Below are 25688 nucleotides of genomic sequence, written 5' to 3'. Positions count from 1 at the left end.
ACTTTAGCATTAAATGTGGCCATGTGGTTTGTTTCTAGCACAGTAGAGAAGAAAAGAATGATACAAGCAAACCTGTCTGTTCAATTTTCCAGCTTTAGAGGTCAATTTTCCTCCTATTTCCAAATCTCTCATTTAATCTGATGTTTCAAAAATCCTTGTTCAGAGCCCCCAATTTATGATGGACAGATGATAAGTGATGTGGGTGCCTTCTACTTCTGACCTCCCAACTGACTGCAGATAGTGTTTTGTTAGAAACGGATTTGCTTGGTGAACTGGGGGAAGCACTCCTGCTCCTCGTGGCCCACAAGCAGTGATGGAAAAAGACTCCTTACCTTCCATTAGCTGCCAGGTTTCTTGAGGCCCGGGGAAGAAAACTGACCCAATTCCCAACCATGCACTGCCACAATACTCAGATACCACTTCATGGGCTGGATTTACAGGGAGGCCCATAAAATATATGCAGGAGTGGCCCATGACGCCAAGAAGGCTCCACTGCATACTGGTGGTGAGGCCTCAGTGCGTTGGCGTTGGGGCCTTCATTTAAATAAGAAACTCCATTAAAATCAATTGCAAATTAACTCACCTGGTTCCGGCAGCTGTCCCACGCCGATCTTATAGACGCCAGCCACAACTCACACGCGTTCGGGACTCTGTACGGAGTTCCGAGGCGAGACACTGGTGAGGACAGGGAAGGAGTATAATTATCAGGGCCGGGGGTGGGGGGGTGTGGTGGGGAGTGGGAAAAGCCTGTTCTATTGGTTGTGGGGACGTTGGGAAGGGGTTGAGTGTCAAAGCTTACTACGTTTGGGGGGGGCAAGTTCAGATCCGGAATGAAACTCGTTTTCAGGGGGAGAGGGCCAATTACACATTTATTACTCATTGGGGGTGTGGGACAGGGAATTGAAAATGTAAATAAATGAATATCTGCCTTTTTAATCATTCTTTCACTTTAAAACTTTTAATAAGGCCGAAGGGCCTAAAGCCCTTTAAAAATGGCACTGGCGCCTGCGCGGTGTCGCCGGACACCGTTGCCGGGGACGCGGCGGCCGCCCCCTCTTCATATCAGGGGCGGCTGTTCTGCCCCCTCCATTTAAATGAGCCCCCACGCATAATATCGTGGGGCCTCTGCAGCGGCCGCTAAGCGCGGGCACGCGGCTGACTTCCGAGCGCGCCTCCGCGAGATGCGGCGCACTCGTAAAATTCAGCCGCATATTTCTACATTTGGGTTTTCATCACGAAAGAAACTATTTATTTACAGTTATCCTCTATTAATTAAATCAATGAGATTGTCTGCTATTTAGAGCATAGAGACCACTTGAAAGCAACAGCCAGAGATAGATAATTCAGCTTATGTCACAACTCGCTAATCACTCTGGATTCAAGTGCCCCAAAATCCATGGTTGTTCCTGTGTGCTCCCAACAACAATAGCCTATATCATGCCTTTAATGTGGTAAAATATAGAACCATAGAAACATACAGCAGGCCATTTGGCCCATCTGGACTATTCTGGTTCTTTGAAAGTGCAGTCATGCTGCATCCGACATCACTGATTTTTGTCCATAACCCTGTAAGTACCTCATCCTCAAGGACCTGTCCAACTCCATTTAAAATTATTTATGGAATAAGCTTCCACCACCGTTTTAGGTAGAGTGTTCCAGATCCCAAAAACTCTCTGAATGAAAATACTTCACCTCAAATCCCATCTAGATCTTTTTCAATTTTTTTGAATCCATGACCTCTAGTTATTGACCCACTCAGAAGAGGGAATATTGTTTCCCTATTTACTCTATCAGGTCCTCTCATCATGTTGAAAACTTCGTTAGGTCACCTCCTAATATTCACTGTTCCAAGGAGAACAGTCCTAACATTTCCAACTATTCCTCAGAACTAAAGTCCTGCATCCCTGATAACATCCAGTAAATCTCCTCTGTACCTTTTCTAAAGCCTTTCCATCTTTCTTGAAGTGTAATGCTCAGAATTGCCCTCAATACTCCAGATGAGGCTGAAATAGTGATTTATGGAGTTTCAACATGATCTCTCTGCTTTTATATTATATTGCTCCAATTATAAACCTGAGATATCCATATGCTTTTGTCACTTTATTAACTTGTCATGCTACCTTTAAGGATTTGTATGAATAGACACCAAGGTTTCTCTGCTCATCTACACTTTTCAAAATTGTGCTACTTATAGTGCACTATCTTTCCATATTAGTCCTCCCAAAGTGCATCACTTCACATTTGTCCACACTGAGCTCTTTCTGCCATGCTTCTACCCATTTCACCATCCTGTCTATGTCATCCTGAAGTCTATAACTATCCTTATCATGATCTACTACTTTGCCAAGTCTCATATAATCTGCAAACTTTATAATGCTGCTCTTTACACCCGAGTGTAAGTCGGTTATAAAAATTCCAAAGAGTAATGCAACCAAATTTGACTCTTGGGGAACACCACTGCTAACCACCTCCCAGTCTGAAAAACACCCATCCATCTTTGCTTCCTGTCAATAGCTCATTTTTTATCCATACCTACACTATCCCCTTAAATCTGTGGACTTCCATCTTCTGAATCAACCTCCTGCGTGACACTTTGTCAAATGCCTTCTGAAAGTCCATGCATACAACATCTACTGCAGTGCCTTGATCAACCTTTTCTGTTACCTCCTCAAAGAAATCAATCAAGATAGAGTATTCAATCAAGGGAGGGTAGGCAACAGAAAGCTTGGCCACCAATGGTGGAGCGGTTAAAATCAGTGACACATAACAGGCCAGAATTGGAAGTGCACAGAGATCTTAACAGTTTGTAGGACCGGATGAGGTTACAGAGATGGGGAGGGGAGAGGCTATAGAGGGATTTGAAAACAAGAATGGGAATTTTAAAATTGAGGTGTTGCCAGATTAGGAAACAATGGGGTTTTGGGTGAACAGGACTTGGTGTGAATTAGGACATGTGCAGTAGTGTTTTGGATTAGCTCAGGTTTATGGAGAATGTAAGATGGGAGGCTGACTGACCAGATGAGCTTTAGAATAGTCAGGTCTAGAGGTATCAAAGGAATGGATGAGGGTTTCAGCAGCAGATGAGCTGAGGCAGGAGCAGAGTTGGGCGACTTTATGGAGGTGGAGGCAGGCGTTCTTGATGATGGAGCGCATGTGTAGTTAGGAACTTATCTCTAAGTCAAATATTACACCAAGGTTGTGAATGGTCTGAAACAATTTCCATTGAGAGAGAAAGAGTCAGTGGCTAGGGAACAGAGCTTGTGACAGGGACTGAAAAGAATGGCTTCAGATTTCCAAATATTCTGTAAGAGGAAATTTCTGCTCATCCAGTATTGGATGTGCAACAAGCAGTGTGACAAATTAGAGACACTGAAGGGGTCAAGAGAGGTGGTGACGAAGTAGGGCTGAGTGTCATCAATGTACATGTGGAACCTAATGCATTCTCAGATGATGTCACTGAGGGACAGCATGTGGATGAGAAATAGGAGGGGGCAAAGGATAGGTCCTTGAGGAATTTCAGAGGTAATGGTGCAGGAGGAGGAAGAGAAGTCATTGCAGGTGATTCTCTGGCTATGATTGGATAGATAAGAATAAGGCAATGCAAGTGCATTCCCACCCAGCTGGACAAAGGAGGAAACTTGTTGGATGAGGATCATGCAGTCAATGGTGACAAAGGCTTCAGACAGGTCGAGAAGGATGAGAAGGGGCAGTTTACCATGGTGAAGTCACATAGGATGTCAATTGTGACTTTGATAAGGGCAGTTTCAGTAGTCTGGCAGGAGTGGAAACCTGATTGAAGAGATTCAAACACGAAGTTCTGGCAAAGATGGGCACAGATTTGGAAGACGACAGCACATTCAAGGACCTTTGAGAGGAAAGGGAAATTGGAAATGGCGGCTGCTTGCAAGGATAAAGGGATCAAGGGTGTGTTTTTTGAGGATAGGGTTGATGATGGCAAATTTAAAGGGGAGGAGGACAGTACCCGAGGAGAGAGGACCATGAACATTGGGGCCAGGAAGGGAAGTTGGGTTGTCATTCTTTTGCTGCAAATAGGATCAAGGGCACAGGAGGTGAATCTCATGGACAAGATAAGCTTGGAGAGGACATATGATGAGAAAGATAAGAAACTAGAAAAAGTGTCGAGTTCAAGGCTAGGGCAAGGGGATCCTTAGGGAAAGTTTGGTCGAATGGACTAGGAGAAGGGAGGGAAGTGGCAGAGGCAGCTGAACAGATGGTCTCAATCTTAGTGACAAAAAAGTCTACAAACTCCTTGCATCTGTTGGGGGTGAGGGTGGAGGAGACATGGGAGAGGGGTTTAGGACGATTGTTTGTATTAGAGAAGAGAAGCTGAGTGTTATGTTTGCATTGCAGCATGCTCTTGGAATAGAGAGCAGTTTTGGTACAGGAGATCAGGGCCTGATAGAAATTTATGTGGTCCAGCCAGATCTGACAATGAATGACGGAACCAGGTGTCCACCATATACATTCAAGTCTGCATCTCTTGGACTTAAGGCAGAGGTAGATAGATTCTTGATCAGCATGGGGGTGGAAGGTTATCGGGGGTAGGTGGAAATGTGGAGTAATCAGTTCAGTCATGAACTTATTGAATGGCGGAGCAGGCGCGAAAGGCTGAGTGGCCTACTCCTGCTCCTAATTTGTATGTTCATATGTGTGATGTTCATATGTTTGTATGAGGTTGTATCAGGGGAACAACCAGAGAGAGAGTAATAGTTTTAATGGGGACAAGGGCACCAAAGGTGGAGGTAAGGGTGCTGATTGAGTAGCTGTTGTGAATGGTGGGCCAAAGGCTTGAGTGTTGGGAATTTGCAAGTGTAGTTGTAAATGACTTGGGGGAGAGTTTTTTCTACGGGCATAAACAAAAGGAAGTGTGGTTGGGAGGGGTAAGGGGGATGTGGATAGAGAGCAATACAAGGACCTGATCTGTGATTGATCCGAATGGAGGTTGAAGCCTTCAGTATGGGTCATGGAGTTTATGTGATGGGTGAGATTAAGGGATGATAGGAGAGTAGTAAACTCACAGGAGAGAGAACATGATGAATTGAGATGGAGGTTGAAATTACTGTGGATGTGAAGTTGCTTGGTACAGAAACAAAGGGACGAAAGCAATGAAGATATCTTGGTGAGCAATTTGGTACCATACTTGAGTGAATGGGAGTGAATGAGGATTTTAGGTGAGAGGGGTGAAACAAGGTGAGAAGATGTCAGGTGAATAGGGGCACAGACCAAGGTGCGATTTGGCAATAAGAGCCACACTGCCACTACAGTGATTTGGGCTGGGCAAGTGGTGGAAGGTATAGCCAGGCGACGGGAGGCTTCATTTAGGGAGAAGGTGTTATCACCCCTCAGCCAGTTTCTATCAAGGCTATGATGTCAATGCAATCATCTACAATAAGCACATGGATGGTGAGGACTTTGTTTACAAGTGAAGGGTCATTCTGGAGGGAGATGCATAGAGGGGCAGTGATAACTGACCTGCTGGCAGAGTCCACAGGATCAGCATTGGGAGGGTTAAGTAAGATGGGAAGAGGGTAGGAAAGATGAGTTCCCAATGAGTGCACTGGGCAGGAAAGTCTGCCAAGCAATAGGATGGGGTAATTGGGGCTGGTCCTTGTAAAGGAGGCAGTGATGAGTGACAAGTATCTTGATGGGCCCTTCTGAGGATGCCAAGAAAGACTCGGAGGGAAGTTCTATGCTTATCTAAGAGGGAATCAAGCCTGAAACGGCAGCTGGAAGGTTGAAGAGTATTGAAGGGTTGGTATAAGGATTTGGAAGGGCAGAGTACCTGAGAGGAGAGAATTGAAAAGAGACATGATGACAGGAGAGAGGGGTCTAGGTGGGGTAAAAAGACAAAAAGAAAAAGGGAGACGAAAAAGAGGAAATCAAAGTAATGGGTCCAGTGCAACAGCCAAAATGCACGCACTAATGGATACAGGATGCTGACCTCAAGGTCCACATCTCTCTGAAAGGTCATGTTTTGGAGAGTGCAGCAGACCACCACCATGACCATGACCCTTGCAGGACAGTAATAGAGGGCACCACCTGACCGGTCCAGGCACCAGAATTGCAACTTCAGAAGCCCGATGGCTTGCTCAATCGTTGCCCTACTCAGCTCCTGTAGAGGGGTCAGCCATCTCTTCGAGGAATGTCCTTTGTTCCCGAGGATCCATCCACGTACTTTGGGAGTTGAAGTGAAGCTCTGAGGCAGCCTGGACTGGCAGAGATGAAGGAGTCATGGCAGCTACCAGGAAAGCAGGCGCACACATGGAGGAATCTCTTGTTGTGGTCACAGATCAGTTGGATGTTGAAGGAGTGGAAGCCCTTTCTGTTGATGGAACTCACCGGCCAGTCACTGGGTGCCTTGATGGCGGCATGGGTGCAATCGATGATGCCCTGCAGCTGAGGGAATCCAGCGATGGAGGTGAAACCCACTGGCCTGAGTCCCTGGGAGGTCATGTCTGTTGTGAAGTGAATGTGGCTGTCCAACTCTGTCGTCAGTGACCAACGCGATGCAGTGAAGTGCAACTGTCTTCAAGATGCTACCAAGGTCTGCAGCTCATCTTTGGAAGGAGCTAGAAATGAAGAAGTTCAAGGTCACAGCGACTTTGACAGCCATTGGCAGGACATGGCGACCAGTGCTGCAAGTTGTGAGGTCTTTGGAGATGAGGGCACAGATCTCTGTGGAGAGTCGCAGTCTCCTGCAGGACTGGATCTTGGTCACCTCCAGGTAGCTCCGTCTTCAGCAGCAGATCCTGTGTGGAGGGTATGGCCTCTGTTGCCTTCCTGCCCCTCTTCTTTTTCTGTGCCCTCCTGATGTCCAGTGTTCCACCCTTGCTGCAGACAGTGTTGCTCCTCATCGTAATTGGGCCCACAATCTGACAGTTGTGCCTCCATTGCCAGTTGCAGCCTTCCTTTTGAACACCTGGCTGCCCAATTGTCCTTGGCAGCCTTCAGCCTTGCCCCCTGCTCTTCTACCCCCACAATGCCAGGAGGTGACAATGCCATTCAATATCCGAGCGATGTGCCCATTCTCCCCACCAACTGCGCAGCACCAAGGGTACCTCCTTACAAATTCCGATTCTCCCTTTGCCCCACTGTCCACCTTATGGGGCCATAGTGATGCCCTGGGGCAGCCGTGACTGGCTTTCCACTTCAGATGATCAGAAACTGGCAGCTCCCGAAACTCGTGAGCCCCTTTAAATATTCCACCCTCCCCATCCAACAAGCTCTTAATGAGCTTTTTAACTAATTTAATTGGCCTCAATAGGGAGGAGAGGGGGTTCCTGTTCCACCCTCCCTCCCGCACTGGTTAACATTGCCGGTACCAGGAACGGCATGCTGTAACTTTCATACCGGCCGGCCCCGGTATTTTTAGGGACCGCCCCAACTCTGCTCCTGCCTTTGGGAGGGCCCAACAATTCAGCCCAGGGAATCACTCCAATTGTAACTATGATGGGAATACGTTAAGTATGCTTGGTGAGACAAAGCGTACTAGCCAGCCCAGTAACATATGTGGGGACCACCAAGATGATGGTCATCAATTAAGTAGGCTGCTTTGCCTTGGATGGTGTTGAATATTTTAAATGTTGCTGTGGCTACACCTTTCCAGGCAAGGGGCGACTTCAGCTTTAATGATGGTGAAGAGGCATTGATTGACTTGTCAGGAGGTGAACCATTTGTCACAGAGTGCCCAGCCTTGGTCCTGCTGTTATGGCCATTGTGTTAATATCGATGGTCCAGTTATGTTTCTGGTCAGTGGTAACCCTCAGGAAGTTAATGGTTGGGGACTCTGTGGTTGTGGTGCCATTCAAAGTCAGGGGAAGGTGGTTGATCCTTTTCTATTAGACATGGTCATTGCCTGACACTTACATGCTACCTCTACATATCAGCCCCAGCCTGCAAGTTGGCCAGGTTCTGCTGTAGGCTTAAAATATCGAGAATTTCTTGACAAGCTCAACCTCACCTGTATCCCACTCCAACTCCACCTCTATTGGGTCAATCTGCTGTTGCAACAGGATATACCCAGGGATGGTAATGGAGGATCCTGGGAGTTTGGCTGTCAGATATGATTCTTTCAGGCTTTTGCTGTGAAACAGCTCTCCCAACATAAGCACCAGTCTTGATATGTTACAAAGAAGAACATTACAAGGTTGTGCTTTTCCTGTTTCTTACCTTCTCTCTTTGCCTGGATCCATATGATAGTTTTCTAACTGCTCGGAATTTGAACTCTCTCAGCTGATAGACCAGTGCCATATGCTCTAGGCTACAGTGCTATGCTATATATACATACAATAAGTAAAGTCTGATAAAGTGCACTTCTCTATCAATTGCCAGGAACAATATATATACAATAAGCAAGCAAGAGCTGTACTTCAGTTTGAGGCTCTGAAATTCCTCCAGTTGAGATCCTGGTGATTACGCTGACCTCGTGCCTGACTGTGCCCTCCAGTGATGACCATGCGAGACATTGCAAGGGGCCTCATCTACAAGCACCACTTTAGGGGGCAGTTCTAAGCTAACCTGCTTGGGAAAAAATGATGGGATCCAAATGATGAACATTTTAATGACCATTTTAATGAGAAGTAAAATCATGAAGAGTTAAAACAACCCCTCACCTGCTTGCCAGAAACATTAGCAGCTGCCCACCCATGGGGATGGAGGTTGCCCTGGCCACCTGCCACCCATCCACCCCCAAACCCCACTCCAGACCCAACTCCCACCCCAAACTAACCCTGACCATGATCATATCCTATTAGCTTCTTCAGCAAGGGTCTGGAAAAAGATCTTTTTTTAAAAACCTTTAAAGTGATGCTACAAACCACTCACTGGACCCCATTTCTGGGACACACATATGATCTTGTGGAGCGTGTATGCCCTCACTCACTTGGCCATACCAGCCACCACGACTACACCCGGTCCCCTTGTATGCTCAGGACTGTGAACTCTTAGCTTTGGAAGTTTCCATCCCAGGCTTTTGTCTTCTAAGGGGTGGATAGAAGTTCCTTCCATTCAAAGCAAAGAGCAACTCCAGGAAATGGCAGAGAGCAGGCCCAATGGAATTTTGACACTCGTGTAGGCAAAATGATTTCAAATTCGTAATTGATTATATCAACGATGCATATGTTATCCTTTAAATCAGCTCAAATGCTTTCATGTGAGAAGCCTGCATAGGCCTGGTTTTGAACTTGTAGAAATAATGCCACAGGGAAAGGATTGGGAAGGAGAAATGGATTTATGCTACAGTAAATTTGGGGAAAGCAGTCTAATGACTCTCAGTGAGGGTCTTGATGATTGAAAGCAACCAATGAGACAGTTAACTATTTGAACTATTACTCTTTAAAAAGTGCCTTTCTTTTCTAGAAAACACATTGTGTTGGCTGCTTTTGGCGCATTTGCAGAAGTTGGTTTAAATGTCTTTCTTGTAACCCAACTTTGTTTCAGATTATTGTGAATTCTTGTAATTCCAGAATGTTGACAATGACTTTTTTGTTAAACGTATCTCTGCTCAAAACAGCTTATGTGACCTGTACAGTTGCAGAACTACGTCTACACATTCTCAAAGTTATTGCATCTGTAGCATATTTGCACAATGCTGCAGACGTCACTGCAAATATTTACAGCCACCAGTTGCAGTGAAATCTCACTGAGAGAAGTCAACTTTGAGTGCCTTTTGTAGATATGTTCATGTGGAAGGCATGTCAACAGATTTTACATGCGCAATTCACTGTCTGATGCGCTTAAACTGTAAATCTTTAACTGACAAGTATTGTTTTATCACAGAAAAGAGAACCAGTATTAAAAAGATCGAGAAGCGTAATGTCTAAAGTCATGAGCATGCACAATGGTGAGGACCTTGCTAATGGAATGACCAATATCTTCAAATTCAGCAGATCAACCCCTCAACTTCTGCGGACTCAAATCCTTCCGAAAATGGGGAAACTGCACCGCAACTCCCACCAACTGATGACAGCCCAAGCACAAGTCAAACCATCTCTCCCGGTAGGGAATTTTCTTTGTTATGAAATTTATTGTGAGACAGATTACTGTTTGTAAGGCTCACAGTTAAAAGCAGAAGAGTAATCAGTAAAAACATCCATCTTTTATTCATTCATCAATCCTTAGGTGACATGCTATCTTTTAGTCATACTTTACGAGGCCATTTTCCATTCATCTTTACACGCTGCAAGCTCCTAAAGGAAGACATCAGGCGAGCAGTTCAATTGTAACTGGGCAAAATTTCTATTTCTGTCAAGCTTCCGGTGTATTTAGTTTGGTCTAAAAATGCTTTTAATTTCTGTTCTGTCACTGGGAGATAAACTCAGGTCAACAGCAGGGAGAATCATAAGACTGTGAATTGCATTGCTTTTATGCCAAGGGGAAAAAAATTGTTCCCACCAATGGTCTGGAGAGGCAGTTACATGAGATTTTCCTGGGTCTGTTCATTTGCATATCCATTGGAGTAGGGATTGACAGAAATCCCTTGACAGGTGGGTACAATCTGCTGGAATGCAGGGATTTTAGAGGGTAGTCTACAAAAAACTGCTCTGGCTAAAGTATGCAGCAGCAGGTACAAAAAGAAAGCAAGAACTGGCATTATACAGAACCTTTTACAACCTCCTGACATCTTTATAGCCAATGGAAGTATGTTTGAAGTAATCATTTTTGTAATGTAGAGAAACACGGCAATGAGAGAAATGACCAGATCATCTGTTTTAGAAATGTTGGTTGAAGAATAAGTATTGGCCTGGACACATGAGGAACAGTCCATTCAGCCCCTCAGTCTGTTCTGTCATTTAATTAGATCATGACTAATTTGCATCTCATCTCTTGATACACTTAACCTAACAATCTCAGTCCAGAAGCTTTCAATTTTTGGGGGGACAGAGTTCCTCATTTCTGCTACCCTTTGTGTGAAAAAGTGCTTCCTGAATGGCCTACCTCTTACGTTAAGATAATGTCCCATTGTTCTTGATTCCTCCCACTAGAGGAAATAGTTTCTCCGTATTTACTTGATCAAATCCTTATAACATTTGAAATAACTCAATCTGATCATCCTTCAATCTTCTATAATCAAGGGAATACAAATCAAGTTTAATCAAGCCGTCCTCAAAATTTAACCCTTTTAGCCTAGTATCTATCATTCTGGTGAATCTGTGCTGCACCATCTGCAGGGCCATGATATCTTGCCTGAGATATGGGGTTGAATTTTCAAGCTCCGACTGAGGTCATGAATGGAAGGGGCGGGAAGAAGGGGGCGAAAATACTGGCATGGTCAGCTTGTCAGTTTCAGAAGGCTGTCCTGACATTGGCTAAAAGGGACCCGGCAAGGCTGCCTGTCCCTCGGCAGGTAATTTAGGCTCGTTAAGAGCCTTGCTGTGGTGGGATTTTCCAGTTGGCCTCCAGTTTCCCAACTCAACGGGGGACAGATCAACTGCCTAGAGGTGGGCACCCAGCAGCAGGCTGGGGTGCCAATGTTCCAGGCAGGCCTGCAGGCCCTCCTCCCTGCCTGTCTGGGTGGGGGTACAGCCAAAGGCCACCCTGTAAAGGGGTACCCCTTCCTACCACAGTAGTGGCCTGGCTGCTTTTTATGGTTTTTTTATTTAAAGTTTTTAAGAAGTGGCTGAGAGAACATATTGTTGTTGAGGCGCCCTCTCAGTTACTTACCTTGTATTGCAGCTGGGTGCTCCTCTGACACTGAAGGTCTCTGATTGGCCTTCCAGCTTCAAGAACCTGCTAGCTGACCTTAATTAGACAGGGAACCAGTCTCCTAGCCAATTAAAGGCTCACCCACAGATAAATTTTAACTTTAATCAGTTTCCCACTGGAGGCAGGTTTGGGGCCCGAAAACAGTCCTGATTCCTGGTTTCCAGCTCCAAGGCAAAAATTCAGCCTGTGCTGTCCAAAACAGAATGCAGTACTCCAGATGGGGTCTGACCAAGAGTCTACTCAGCTGAAGCATCGCTTTCTCACTTTTATGCTTTAGTCCCCTTGAGATAAAGGCCAATATTTCATTCGTATTACGACCAGGTGAGAAAGGTGCCTAGAGGTCTCTTTCAGCCTTCACCTGGTCTTATTGTAACAGGATTTAATTTTAAACACACTGTTTTGAGCTCCCCCTTGGTGAATCCTTGTCACTGCTTTCTAATTATAAGGCAAAGAAATAAGCACAAACAGGCTTTCTTATGTTTAAAGAAAAGTGAAAACTTAAACGCTAATTCGGTTAATGCCTACGGATACATGCTGTGCCCCATGTTAGCATGAATACACAATACGTACATGCAAATAGAGACAGAAAAGAGCAGAAGAAAAAATAAAGTAGAGAGATTTGAAGTAATATCAGAAGAATTTCTCGTTACTGTGCTTCGAGCTCACTGTAGTCCTTTTGTAGGTAGTTCTTGATAGTAGGTAATTCTTGCTTTTCGTTGGGGCCCAGTATTCTTCTTAAACCTTGTTCACTGTAGGAGACTTTTCTCTCTCGGGGTTCCTGTGTCTTCAATGGATTCCAAAGCTGATGAGAAAGAGATGAGCAGAAAGGAGAGAGGTGGCAGCAAGCCAGCCACGAGAGGTCTTTTCCAGTCCAGGAGCAAAAAGCTTTCTGAGTTCCAATTCTCTGTGGCAAGTTGAAATTCAAAAAACTCCAACAGCAAGTTAGTCATGTGACTAAACTGGTCTGACTACCTCTGTTTGTGTATTCGGCCATCTTAGCAGTTAACCTGGAATGCTAGCTTCTCCACCTTCAACATCTGGTAATCAAAAGTCCATTGTGGATTAAATTGGAGCAGGCAGTGGGGTCCCTTTGTCCTTTCCAAGTACTGTCTATTACTATGCAAAGGTCTTTCCAGTCAAGGGTCTCGTGTTTTTTTTAAAAAAACAAGTTCTTTCTTTATTCCAGTAAAAGTTTAAAAATCAATGTTCATGTGGCAAAATTAATGTGACTCATTCTTGACAGGTGGGGGTCCGCATGACATTAGCCTTTTTGTTTTTTGTATCTGTGCACTAGCTTTTAGTGATTTGTATACATGGACATTTAAATCTCTTTGCTCCTCCACATCTCCTAGCCAACTACAGAACAAAGCAGCCCGCTTGATTGGAACCCCATCACCAGCTTCAATATTCACTCCCGTCACCACCGATGCACAGTGGCAGCAGTATGTACCATCTACAAAATGCACTACAGCAACTCACCAAAGCTCCTTCGACAGCACCTTCCAAACCTGTGGCCTTTACCACCGAGAAGGACAAGGGCAGCAAATGCATGGGAACACCACCACCTTCAAGTTCCCCTCCAAGCCACACACCATCCTGACTTGGAATTATATTGCTGTTCCTTCACTGTCGCTGAGTCAAAATCCTGGAACTCCTTTCCTAATAACACTGTGGGTGTACCTATACCCAAAGGACTGCAGCAGTTCAAGAAGGCAGCTCACCATCACCTTCTCAAGGAGAATTAAGGACGGACAATAAATGCTGGCCTAGCCAGGTACGCCCACATCCCATGAACAAATGAGAGAAAAAGAAATTTCACAATACTGGCCCTTAAGTTGCACTAGGAGAAATACTAGAACAGATGAAAAAAAGACCTGTGTAACCACCCATGGAAATCCCAGTGTTATGAAAGAATATGTTGACTAGTGTTCACGATGGATTTTATTTTAAAATATAATGTACACTGATGTCTTGCTTTGGTTGTCATGAAGTTTAGAGTCATAGAGGAAAGAGTAATTTATTTAGTGCTACTTTATTGAATCAGGTGATTATAATTGGCACATTCATGTACAGTAACAAGGGCTAACGTGTTGTGTTGTTGTAGAATGGGTACCAGATTGAGGGAGTTGACCTTTTTTTGAAATGTCTCTAATGTCAAAGGTGGACGGCGTTCCACAGAAGAGAGGAAATGAGTGGTGAGATGTGCTCTGGTCCCTTTTGCAGCAGTCACTGAGGGCTCTATTGAGTAGACATCATTGTGACGCCTCCCTCCAACAAAGCTGGGCGACCTCACCAACAATGTCAAAGCCAGGCCTTTCTGTATGGCAAATTAGACCATGGCATAATAAGCTATAATTATGCATGATACATGATCTGAAGCATGCTTTAGAGCTCCTCCCAACCTGTTTTGGCAACAAAACCAATTGTGTAAGAGCCCAATTGTTCTCTCAAAGATCAATCTTGTAAGGTCATATGCCACACACTAGTGCTCCGTGCTGCTGTCAGGCCACTCTTTATGGGGTCATTATCGATGGATCACGGAGTAAGCTTTGTTACCCAGAAGCCTCTATTGAACTGATTCTCTTCCCTGAAAAGTTCAGGGAGGGCCAAATTTCAAAAGATGAATACGTCATGACAACTTCCAGCATATCTTATATTGACGTCTAGTATCCTTTGCATGTTATCATGCAGAATCTGTACATTGAGGAAGTGGAAACCCATTTTTCAATTCGTTCTTGGATTAGGGGCATTGCCACTAAGGCCAGATTTATTGACCATCCCTATTTGTCCTTGGGAAGGTGGTGATGGGCCACCTTCTTGAACCACAACAGTCTGTGGGGTGAAGGTGCTTATGCAGCGTTGTTCATTATGGAATTCCAGGATTTTGACCCAGTGATGATGAAAGAATTGCAATATATGTCCAAACAAGATGGTGTGTGACTTGGAGGGAAACTTGGGAGGTGGTGATGTTTCCGTGCATCTGTTGCCCTTGTCCTTCTAGGTGGTGGAAGTTGTGTGTTTGGGTATTGCTGTCAAAGGAGTCTTGGCAAGTTGCAGTAGGGCATGCTTAGATAGTACACACTGCAGCCATGGTTCGCCAGTGCTGGAGGGACTGGATGTTTAAGGTGGTGAATGGTCTGTCGATCATGCAGTCTTCTTTGTCCTGCATGGTGCCAAGCTTCATGAGTTTTGTTGCATCTGCACCCATCCAGGGAAATGGAGAGTATTCCATCGCACTACTGACTTGTGCCTTATAGGGATGGTGGAGATGATTTGAGGAGCCATGGAGGTGAACCACTCATATAAGAACATAAGAAATAGGAGCAGGAATAGGCCATTCAGCCCTTTGAGCCCGCTCCGCCATTCAATGAGATCATGGCTGATCTTCTACTTCAACACCATTTTCCTGCACTATCCCCATATCCCTTGATGTTTTTAATATGTAGAAATCTATCAATCTCAGTCTTGAACATACTCAATGACTGAGCCTCCCCTGCTCTCTAGGGCAGAGAATTCCAAAGATTCACTACCCTCTGAGTGAAGAAGTTCCTCCTCATCTCAGTCCTAAATGGCCTGACCCCTATTCTGAGACTGTGTCTCCTGGTTCTAGACTCCCCAGCCAGGGGAAACATTCTTCCTGCATCAATCCTGTAGAGCCCTGTAAGAATTTTGTATGTTTGAATGAGATCACCTCTCATTCTTCTCAACTCTACAGAATAAAGGCCCAGTCTATCTAATCTTTCCTCATAGGACAATCCCTCCAAACCAGGAATTAGTTTGGTGAACCTTCGTTGCACTCCATCTATGGCAAGTATATCTTTCCTTAGGTAAAGAGACCAAAACTGCACACAATACTCCAGGTGCAGTCTCACCAAGGGTCTATGTAATTGGAGTAAGACATTTTTACTCCTATACTCAGATCCTCTTGTAATGAAGGCCAACATATCACTTGCCGTCTTAATTGCTTGCTGCACCTGCATGTTAGCTTTCAGTGTCTTTTCAAAAATTCATTCATGGGATGTAGGCGTCGCTGGCCAGGCCAGCATTTATTGCCCATCCCTAATTGCGCTTGAGAAGGTGGTGGTGAGCTGCCTTCTTGTACTGCTGCAGTTCATGTGGGGTAGGTACACCCACAGTGCTGTTAGGAAGGGAGTTCCAGGATTTTGACCCAGCGACAGTGAAGGAACGGTGATATAGTTCCAAGACAGGATGGTGTGTGACTTATGATCAAGGACATGCGACCATAGGAACTAGGAGCAGAAGTAGGCCATTCGGCCCCTCTAGCCTGCTCCACCATTCAATAAGATTTCCACACTCACATCCACCCAAGTCCCTTTGAAGTTCAACACTTCCCAGCCTCTCACCATTTAGGAATTACATGGTATTTCTGTTTTTCCTACCAAAGTAGATAACTTCACATTCCTCCACATTGTATTCCATCTGCCAAATTTTTGCCCACTCACTTAGCCTCTCCAAATCCCCTTGAAGCGTCTTTGCGTCCTCCTCACAACTCACACTTCCACCTAGTTTTGTCTCATCTGCAAACTTGAAAATATTACATTTAATCTCCACATTAATCTATACATTGTGACTAGCTGGGACCCAAGCACTGATCCTTGTGGTACCCCACTAGTCACAGCCTGCCAACCTGAGAATGAGCCATTTATTCCTACTTTCTGTTTTCTGTGTATTAACCAGTTCTCAGTATATTCCCCCCAATCCCATGTGTTACAATTTTGTTTACTAACCTCTTGTGTGGGACCTTATCAAAAGCTTTCTGAAAATCTAAATATACCATATCCAATGGTTCCCCTTCTCTATTCTGCTAGTTCCATCCTAAAAAAACTCCAACAAGTTTGTTAAACATGATTTCCCTTTCATAAATCCATGTTGACTCTGCCCAATCCTACCATTATTTTCTAAGTGTCCTGCCATCACATCCTTGTGTTGCTGCTCCTCCTCCTCTATGATGATAGCATATAAGGCTATGCTCATTGAGAAATCCTCTATTCCTGAAAACCCCCAGCTCTGGCTGTGGCTGGGTTGTGGGGTGGGGAGGAGGGTGAAAATCTGACCTTCTCAGAAGCAGTAAGAAGCAAGTATACATCTGTGTTTTTTTATTTGTTCATGGGATGTGAGTGCCACTGGCTAGGTCAACATTTATTGCCCATCCCTAATTGCCCTTGAGAAGGTGGTGGTGAGCTTCCTTCTTGAAACACTGCTGTCCTTGTGGTGTAGGTACACCAACAGTGCTGTTAGGTAGGGAGTTCTAGGATCTTGACCTAGCGACAGTGAAGGAACGGCGATATAGTTCCAGGTTAGGGTGGTGTGTGGCTTGGAGGGGAACTTGCAGGTGGTGGTGTCCCCATGCATCTGCTGCCCTTGTCCTTCTAGGTGGAAGAGGTTGTGGGTTTGGAAGGTGCTGTCAAAGGAGCTTTGGTGAGTTGCTGCAGAGCATCTTGTAGATGGTACACACTGCTGCCACTGTGCGTCTGTGGTGGAGGGTCTGAATGTTGAAGGTAGTGGATGGGGTGCCAATCAAGCAGGCTGCTTTGTCCTGGATGGTGTCAAGCTTCTTGAGTGTTGTTGGAGCTGCAGCCATCGAGGCAAGTGGAGAGTATTCTATCGCACTCCTGACTTGTGCCTTGTAGATGATGGATAGGCATTAGGGAGACAGGGGGTGAGATCCTCGCCATAGAATTCCCAGCCTCTGACCTGCTCTTATAGCCAAAGCATTTATGTGCCTGGTCCAGGTCAGGTGCTGGTCATTGGTGACCCCCAAGATGTTGACAGTGGGGGATTCAGCAATGGTAATGCCATTGAACATCAAGGGGAGATGGTTAGATTCTCTCTTGTTTGAGATGGTCATTGTCTGGCACATGCGGGCGTGAATGTTACTTGCCTCTTATCAGTCCAAGTCTGGATGTTGTCCAGGTGTTGCTGCATATGAACATGGGCTGTTTCAGTATCTGAGGAGTCACAAATGATGCTGAACATTGTGCAATCATCAACAAACATCCCCACATCTGACCTTATAATTGAAGGAAGGTCTTTGATGAAGCAGCTGAAGATAGTTAGGCCTAGGACACTATCCTGAGAAACTCCTGCAGTGATGGGACTGAGATGATTGACCTCCAATAATCACAACCATCTTCCTTTGTGCTAGGTGTGGCACAGTAGCAAAAACTTCGCTTACGTAAGATGTTCCCATCTGCAGAAATCACTAGAGAAGCTCTACACACTCTTCAGGATTAGATTTCCACACTTCAGTCTGTCCTAGTTGATCCTGGCAATGTTGTGGCTTATAATTCTCAGTGCTTTGCAAGTGTAAAGGCGGGACATGAAATGCCAGTGGGCCTCATTATAATTTATTCAAATGAGGTCACTAAGAAGTCAGTAGATGGATTTCAGGAAAGGTCAAAAAGAGCAAAGGAATTCAGGGGAATCTATTTGGGATGTAAAACCAATGTAAGTATTTCTGTCCTATCTTCAGATTATAAACGTACCCTGATTTTGCACTGAATTACATATAAAATCTCTGCCACAAAATATGTAAAGTAATTAAGACATTTTTAATGTCATATCAAGATTCTATCTATGAGCCTCTCTCTTTAAGTATGGGAAAAAGAGTACATCTCACATTGTCTATTCTGCTCTAAACATAAGAGCTTTTTGATGTTGGTTGAGTGTTGGTGCTGTATCCAATGATACTTACTGTCTCCCAGGATATGGTACCACTTTAAATTCAGTCTATAAGGTGAGAGGAGCGAGCTCGCAATCTGCCTTTCCCTGAGTCCTCGGTCATCGTTTGCCAGCTATACATCCTCCTTTTCTGTCAGCTTAGCTACCCAGGCTTAGGTGAACTGTGAAACCCTTAAAATCATTTGGCTTGTTCCTTTCCACCAGCCCATCTATATCCATACTGATTGGAATCCACCCAGAAAGCCCACAGCCTGAAATCACCTTTGGCTCCAGTATAGATTGGTGTCCCAGAAAGCTTCTACCAATTGTTACAAAATTACATCTGCCTTGACCTAGCTTTTGGTCATCTGGCTTAATATATCTGTTTGTGACTAGGTGTTAAATGTTGTTTCTCAATGCTCCTGTGAAGTGCCTTGGGATGTTTTACCATGTTAAAGGTACAACATAAATGCAAGTTGTTAATATTGTTGTTAATAGCTCTTCAGGGTGAGTGCATTAGTTGCTCTCCACATTTCACATCCCTTACATCCCAAAGTTGACTCAAACTGCCCAATATGACATACCAACTGAATATCATGAGAGTGAAATTGGTCTTCAGCAGCAGCACAAAATGTCAGCCTGTCATACACCGCACTCCATTTCCTTTCCATTCCATTGATTCAATGAAAAACAAAATCGGACATCATTTAATACAGTTGCCAATCGGCTATAAGTAAGTTTCTCACTGCTGGCGAATACCAATTTTACACTTCATGACTTTAGTATGTGCCCTCATGTGTTCTCCGCCAATCTTTCACTACATAGACTAGTTTTCACTTCAGAGGGAAGAGACCAGAATGAAACATCAAGCTATTTTGTTTCTCAGACAGGAAAGGAGTTTACAGAGCAATAACAGTATGACCAGACATATTGTACAACTTGTCTTCACATACTAATAAAAAAAAGTGAACACATTAAACTTTCCAATTCAGTGGGCTTTGTTATTGGATTTAAACAAACTAATTTCTCTACCATCTTGCATCTCAACCTCCTGGGTTTGACCAAAGCCAGCTGTAGCAGACAATTATAGGATCTTAAAGCACAGAAGCAGACCATTCAGCCCATCGTGCCTTTGCCAGCTCATTGAAAGAGCTGTCCAATTGGCCCCATCCCTAACTCATTCCCCATAGCTCTGCAAATATTTCCTTAGCAGCTGCCTTAAAAACCTGTCAGTGCATACTTCTGACCTTATCTTACCTGCTGCTGTTCACAAACAGAGAGCAAGACCTAATCAGGCAGCCTTTGTCCAGTACCCCAGACTGGAGTCTTCCCAATAAAATAGATATGAGGTGCATATCAATTGCCACAACAGGCTAATGAATTGCTTATTGGGTATGTGTTTCCACACGGGGTTCTTCCACTCATCCACTGTAACTTCAGAGCCACAGAAACCCCAGAAAAACAGTGAAAACTGTGCTCATGCTGTTTCATGGGCTTTCTGCAGTTCCTCCTCCAAAGTTACACTGTATGAGTAAATGAGCCTCTGCAAAAGTTCATTCTCATTGTTTTTAGTCTTTGCAGAAATAACTTCAATGCCCAGACCTATAAGCATTTTAAGCCCCGTTTATTTCAGTTCTTTTGAAATTTAAAAAAATGTAAATACACTTTGTTTTAAAACTGCAACATATAAATATAACTCTTCTGGGAAAAAATTATTAAATAATCCTGACATGTGATACTAGTACCAGTCAAAAAGCTGCATTGCTACTCAAGAGCTTGGCCAAATGCTCCATAACAAGCAGTTTCAAGTAGAAAAACTTACTGCTGTAATGGTGATGTTCTGTCCTCATGTCAACAAGCTTATAATTCTTTTGTCAGTGCCTTAGTTGATACTGACCTTCTTGTACCATGGAGGAGATATCCTTACAATTCCAGTTCTTAGAAAAATAATCAAGCTAGCCAAGCTTTTGGATTTATCTGATAAGTATATACCATTTTACCATTTTGAATGCAGGTATCTCAGTCACATGAAAATGCCCACTCTCATAAATGGGTTATTTTCTGGTTGGCAAGGTGTAACGAGTGTGTGCTGGGGCCTCAACTTTTTAAAATTTATATAAATGGCTGAGATGAAGGGACCGAAGGTATGGTTGCTAAATTTGCTGATGACACAAAGATAAGTAGGAAAGCATGTTGTGAATAGGACAAAAGGAGGCTACAAAGGGATATGGATAGGTTAAGTGAGTGGGAAAAGATCTGGCAAATGGAGTATAATGTGGGAAAATGTGAAATTGTCCATTTTGGCAGGAAGAATAAAAAAGAAGCATATTATCTAAATGGTGAGAGATTGCAGAGCTCTGAGGTACAGAGGGATCTGGGTGTCCTAGTGCATGAATCACAAAAGGTTAGTATGCAGGTAGAGCAAGTAATTAGGAAACCTAATAGAATGTTATTGTTTATTGTGAGGGGAATTGAATACAAAAGTAGGGAGGTTATGCTTCAGTTATATAGGGCATTGGTGAGACCACATCTGGAGTACTGTATACAGTATTGGTCTCCTTATTTAAGGAAGGATGTAAATGCATTGGAAGCAGTTCACAGTAGGTTTACTAGACTAATACGTGGAATGGGCGGGTTGTCTTATGAGGAAAGGTTGGACAGGTTAGGCTTGTATCCGCTGGAGTTTAGAAGAGTAAGAGGCGGCTTGATTGAAACATATAAGATCCTGAGGGGTCTTGACAGGGTGGATGTGGAAAGGATGTTTCCCCTTGTGGGAGAATCTAGAACTGGGGGTCACTATTTAAAAATAAGGGGTTGCCCATTTAAGACAGAGATGAGAAGAAATTTTTTCTCTCAGAGGGTCGTAAGTCTTTGGAACTCTCTTCCTCAAAAGGCAGTGGAAGCAGAGTCTTTGAATATTTTTAAGGCAGAGGTCGATAGATTTTTGACAAGCAAGGGGTGAAAGGTTATCAGGGGTAGAAGGCAATGTGGAGTTGAGGTTACAATCAGATCTGCCATGATCTTGTTGAATGGCGGAGCAGTCTCGAGGGGCTGGGTGGTCTACTCCTGCTCCTAATTCATATGTTGAGGGATATGATTATCCATTAGTTAGGATCATAATGATATGAGACAGATGTGCAAGAAGCAGAAACTGATAACATGTGTTGTAGGTTTGCTTTATTGTGTTTGAGCCTGACTTTAACTGGGAAATTCCTTGTCCTTTAACATAATTCAGCCTCCACTAGCCTCTTATAAGTCCAGACATGTTGGAGAGGGCATCGCTGGAGGCAGGGACCCCTAAATTGGGAGGTCCTGCTTCTCTGGCCCATAAAAGAAACAGCAGAATATTGGAAGCTGGTGTGCCCAGTGAGGTGAGCTGTAAAGGGCAGGAAGATAACATCAGACCAGGTTGCTTATTTTAATGAAAAGTAATAATGAACTGCACATTTGTCTGCATTATAAATTGCACACCCCCAGACCACTGATGGTGTGGTTAGACAAGTGATGACTGTATGTCCTATTTGCATCATTACAGTTACTCACACTAAGGCATTACCGAAGGCCAGAAACATTTGGGAGAGGGGTGTGGGGGGAATTAGAGCAGCATTAAAACGTCCATCTATTTTGCCCTTGAACAATGGTGTGAATTAAAAGACAATGGGCTGAATCTTACCAGTCCCTCGACATTGGGGGTCACGGCGGGGGGGGGCCCGTAAAATACTTGCGGGAGCAGCCTGCCACGATCCATGACGCCAACAAGGCCCTGCCGCATTTTACCAGTGGCAGCCAGGCCTTGGTGCGGCCCCACCAAGCGTCAGGGCCCTCATTTACATATTAAAATCAATGCAAAGAAATTTACATCTACTTATCTTGTCCTGGCAGCTGTCCCACAACGATATTACAGTCGCCAAACAGAAGTCCTACACTTTCGGAACTCCGTTTGGAGTTCCGAAGCATGACACTGGTGGGGAGGGGGGATCAGTGATATCTTCAGGTTGGGAGGGGTGTAGGAGTGTGGAAAACCACACCCATTGGTTGTGGGGATGATGGGAAGGGGTTGAGGGTCAAATGTTCTGAAGGTGGGGGGGTTAAAGCTCGTTCTTTGAAAAACTGGTTTTCCGACAGTAGATGTAGTTTTATTTATTGGTCATTATTCATTGGGGGGTGGGGGGGAGGGTGGGAGAGAGGATTTGCACTGATAATGAAGCTTAAACTTTAATGTATTAACACCTGTCGCTTTAAAAATGGTAATTAAAATGCAGGGCTTGAGGCCCTTTAAAAATGTTGCTGGCGCCTGTACGGTGGTGCCGGACGCCATTCCTGGGGACAGAGCGGCCGCCTCTTCTACGTCATCGGGGGCAGCCGCTCCGCCCCTCCATTCAAATGAGTCCCCGCACGAAATATCGAGGGGGCTCAGCGATGGTGCATCCCCGCCTGACGGTCGCCGACTTCAAAGCAAGTTGCCGTGATGTGTGGCGCACTAATAAAATTCAGCGCATCAAGTTTATTCAATTTGAAAATACTTTAAAATATATATCTTTTCCTATATTATATTTATCATTGATGAAATGAAGACATTTACCACAATGGACTGTAGATCCGCTAACTCATTTAAAATATATCATAATGTGTGATCATGTGTTGCAATTCTCTGCCTCAGCAACAATCCACAACAGGATGCTGAAAGAATGCATCCCAGGCATCTGATACATCTTCAATAAAGGCACTTGCCACTTTCAAATCAAACCCTTTTGACTCTGCCATTATTATATGCATTTCTTTTTCTTTTTTGTAAAGATGGAGAGGGACCATCTGCTAAGTGTGATCTCCTTTCCTGCAAGGACAGTCCTCAATAACTTAGTGTATGCTTCTTATGCAATAATAATCTGCATGGTAGGTAAGCATTTATACAAATTCTTTTTCAACAACATTCTATTAAATTTGCTCTGTTGAATAAGTTTTTTTTTCAATCTCCACATAGGCAACCTACAGCAAAATGGCAGTGGGACTTTTGAAGGAATTTACTTTAGTTCAGTCTACACACCAGGAAAAGGATGGCAGCATCAACAATCAATATGCCCTTTCAAAGCTCCACACTACAAAGAATGGATCTCCATTGGGAAAAGACAATTTAGTACCGAAGTATTAAACAAGTCATGATCAGAATGATAGATGAAAAAGCAACAAATGTACACAATGGAGCTGCTTAAAATTGCTTTGCTGTACCAACTAGGAAGACTATGGATAACCAAAAAGGATCAGCACATAATTTTCTAAATGTAGTGTAGCTTGCAGGGCTGCTTTGTAAGATCTAATTGTTTTCACCAATTGTCATTGGCACTGAAAGAAGTAAAGCTGGTTTACAGAATTTTTATACCAGTTTTGTTTAAAAGAACACACAAGAGAACCATACCCATTCCACATGCACATTCCAGAATATCCTTTTGATTGACAACTGAACTTAAAGTATGCATTAGACTGAAACCTATCAAACAAATGGAACAATGCAACATTTTCACCAATTTGGCTGATGTGGAGCTGATATAATGGAGTATAATAGGAAGCTCCAACATTCAACCCATGGTCTGTGCTGAGTTAGCTGGTTTCAACCAGGACTATGGTCATGGTACTATAATTGTACTTAATGCTCCTGAGCTGGGGAGGGGGCATAAAATCAGGCAGATTTCTTCATCCTAATACTATTCAGTGATTCTTTCTGCAAATCATATGCCGTTGAGAATAGCATCCAGAGTCAGCAGTGATCAATTACTGTTGTCAGATAACCTGCCAGCTCTCACTGCTCAGGCATAAGAAAGATGGCTACTGGGACACGTCTTTGTTGGTTGTTGATGCCCATGGAATCGTACACAACATGAGTGAGTGCCATCAGGGGAGGAAAGATGATGAAACAATTGGGGAGTGGAGACAGAAAAAATTAGCACAACTGTGTACTGTGTGTGAAGAACCAAATTCTAAGCAGTGCACAATATTCAGCAGAATAAATTTCATCACATAAACAGTGTTGGGAGAAAGGACTATTGTAGCAGTGAGAGAACCTGGCACAAATGTTGGGATTTGCCCACTGGTGAGCTCTGATGTTGACTTTGCCAAAGTTGGTCGTCTACTTTACATAAACTGGGTCCAGAGAAGATTTAAAATTTCAAAGTCTTCGGGATCCAGGCCTGCCTTCATTCAGTGTACTCTCCAGCCTGAGAACCCTCGGCCTAGTTCCACCACACCCCTCTTACACCAGAATCCTTTTCTTAGGCAGGCAGTGAGGCTGGATTCCTAAAATGGCTGCATGGAAACTGTGAGGGAAGGCTGAGACCCTGCCTCATCCAAGTTCTGGTCTAATTCATGGCCATTACTCTGGATTTACAGAATGAGTGCACCAGAGGGTTGTGAACTTTCAGCATCACTGCAACTAGTATGCTGCTGCATAAAAGGTTGGGCCCCTAGGAATAGAGAGATTAAGGCAAAAACTAAGCTAAAAAAAAGCATTTGATAAATGTAGAGGGGATGGTCCAGAAGAAAACCATGAGAAATAAAAAAAGAAAGGAAACAAAAAGTGAGCAAAGGAGTATAAAAAGTTTGATGGTCAACATAAAGGTTTAAATAACATGGACCTTTTAAGCATACAGAGGGTAAAAGATTAGGCAAAGAAGGGGTGGAATGACTTAGAGATGAGTCATCTTACTTTATTTTAGATTTCCAGCATCTGCAGATTTGTGCTTTTGTATTATTGAGTCATCTTATAATTGGGAGTGAAGATGACACACTCAGTCAAATGCTGCCCAGATGTTAAGGGCAGTCACTTTCACCTCTGGAATTCAGCATTTTTGTCCACGTTTGGACCAAGGCTGTAATGAGGTCTGGAGCTGATTTGTCCTCGTGGAACCCAAACTGAGTATTGGTGAGCAGGTTATTGCTGAGTAAATGCCACTTGATAGCATTGTCAATGACACCTCTCATTACTTTACTGATGATTGAAAGTAGGCTGATGGGGCAGTAATTGGTCGGATTGGATTTGTACTGCTTTTTGTGAACAGGATATACCTGGGCAATTTTCCACGTTATCAGGTAGATGCCATTGTTGTAGCTGTACTGGATCATCTTGGCAAGCGGCACGACTAGTTCTGGAGCACAAGTCTTCATTACTACAACCGGGATGTTGTCTTAGTTTTTGCTATATCTAGTGCCTTCAGCTGTTTCCTTATATCACGTGGAGTGAATTAAATTGGCTGAAGAATGGCAGCTGTGATGCTGGGGACCACAGAAGGAGG

At 44.0% G+C, this 25688-nt stretch overlaps 2 protein-coding genes across 4 annotated transcripts in view; one reads left to right on the top strand and one right to left on the bottom strand.

The window, feature by feature from the left end:
* The window catches only part of arsk (arylsulfatase family, member K), a 234335-nt gene that overhangs the window by 89193 nt on the left and 119454 nt on the right, over positions 1–25688 (bottom strand). The window lies entirely within an intron of this gene.
* Positions 9656–23773, top strand: LOC137369092 (spermatogenesis-associated protein 9-like). Of its 3 annotated transcripts, none has more exons than XM_068029720.1 (3): positions 9660–10017; positions 23203–23302; positions 23387–23773. In XM_068029720.1, the coding sequence occupies exons 1-3, from the start codon at positions 9835–9837 to the stop codon at positions 23563–23565; spliced, it is 462 nt and encodes a 153-aa protein (XP_067885821.1). In that variant the 5' UTR covers positions 9660–9834; the 3' UTR covers positions 23566–23773. The 3 variants fall into 3 exon arrangements, with proteins under 3 accessions (XP_067885820.1, XP_067885821.1, XP_067885822.1); XM_068029721.1 differs by having other exon boundaries at positions 9663–10017; positions 23203–23298; XM_068029719.1 differs by lacking the exons at positions 23203–23302; positions 23387–23773 and adding an exon at positions 13077–13686 and having other exon boundaries at positions 9656–10017.

Source organism: Heterodontus francisci, chromosome 4 (assembly GCF_036365525.1).
Source record: "Heterodontus francisci isolate sHetFra1 chromosome 4, sHetFra1.hap1, whole genome shotgun sequence".
In the NCBI taxonomy this organism is placed as follows: Eukaryota; Metazoa; Chordata; class Chondrichthyes; order Heterodontiformes; family Heterodontidae; genus Heterodontus; species Heterodontus francisci.
The sequence above is the reverse complement of the archived record's forward strand: the minus strand, read 5'-3'. Positions and strand labels throughout refer to the sequence as shown.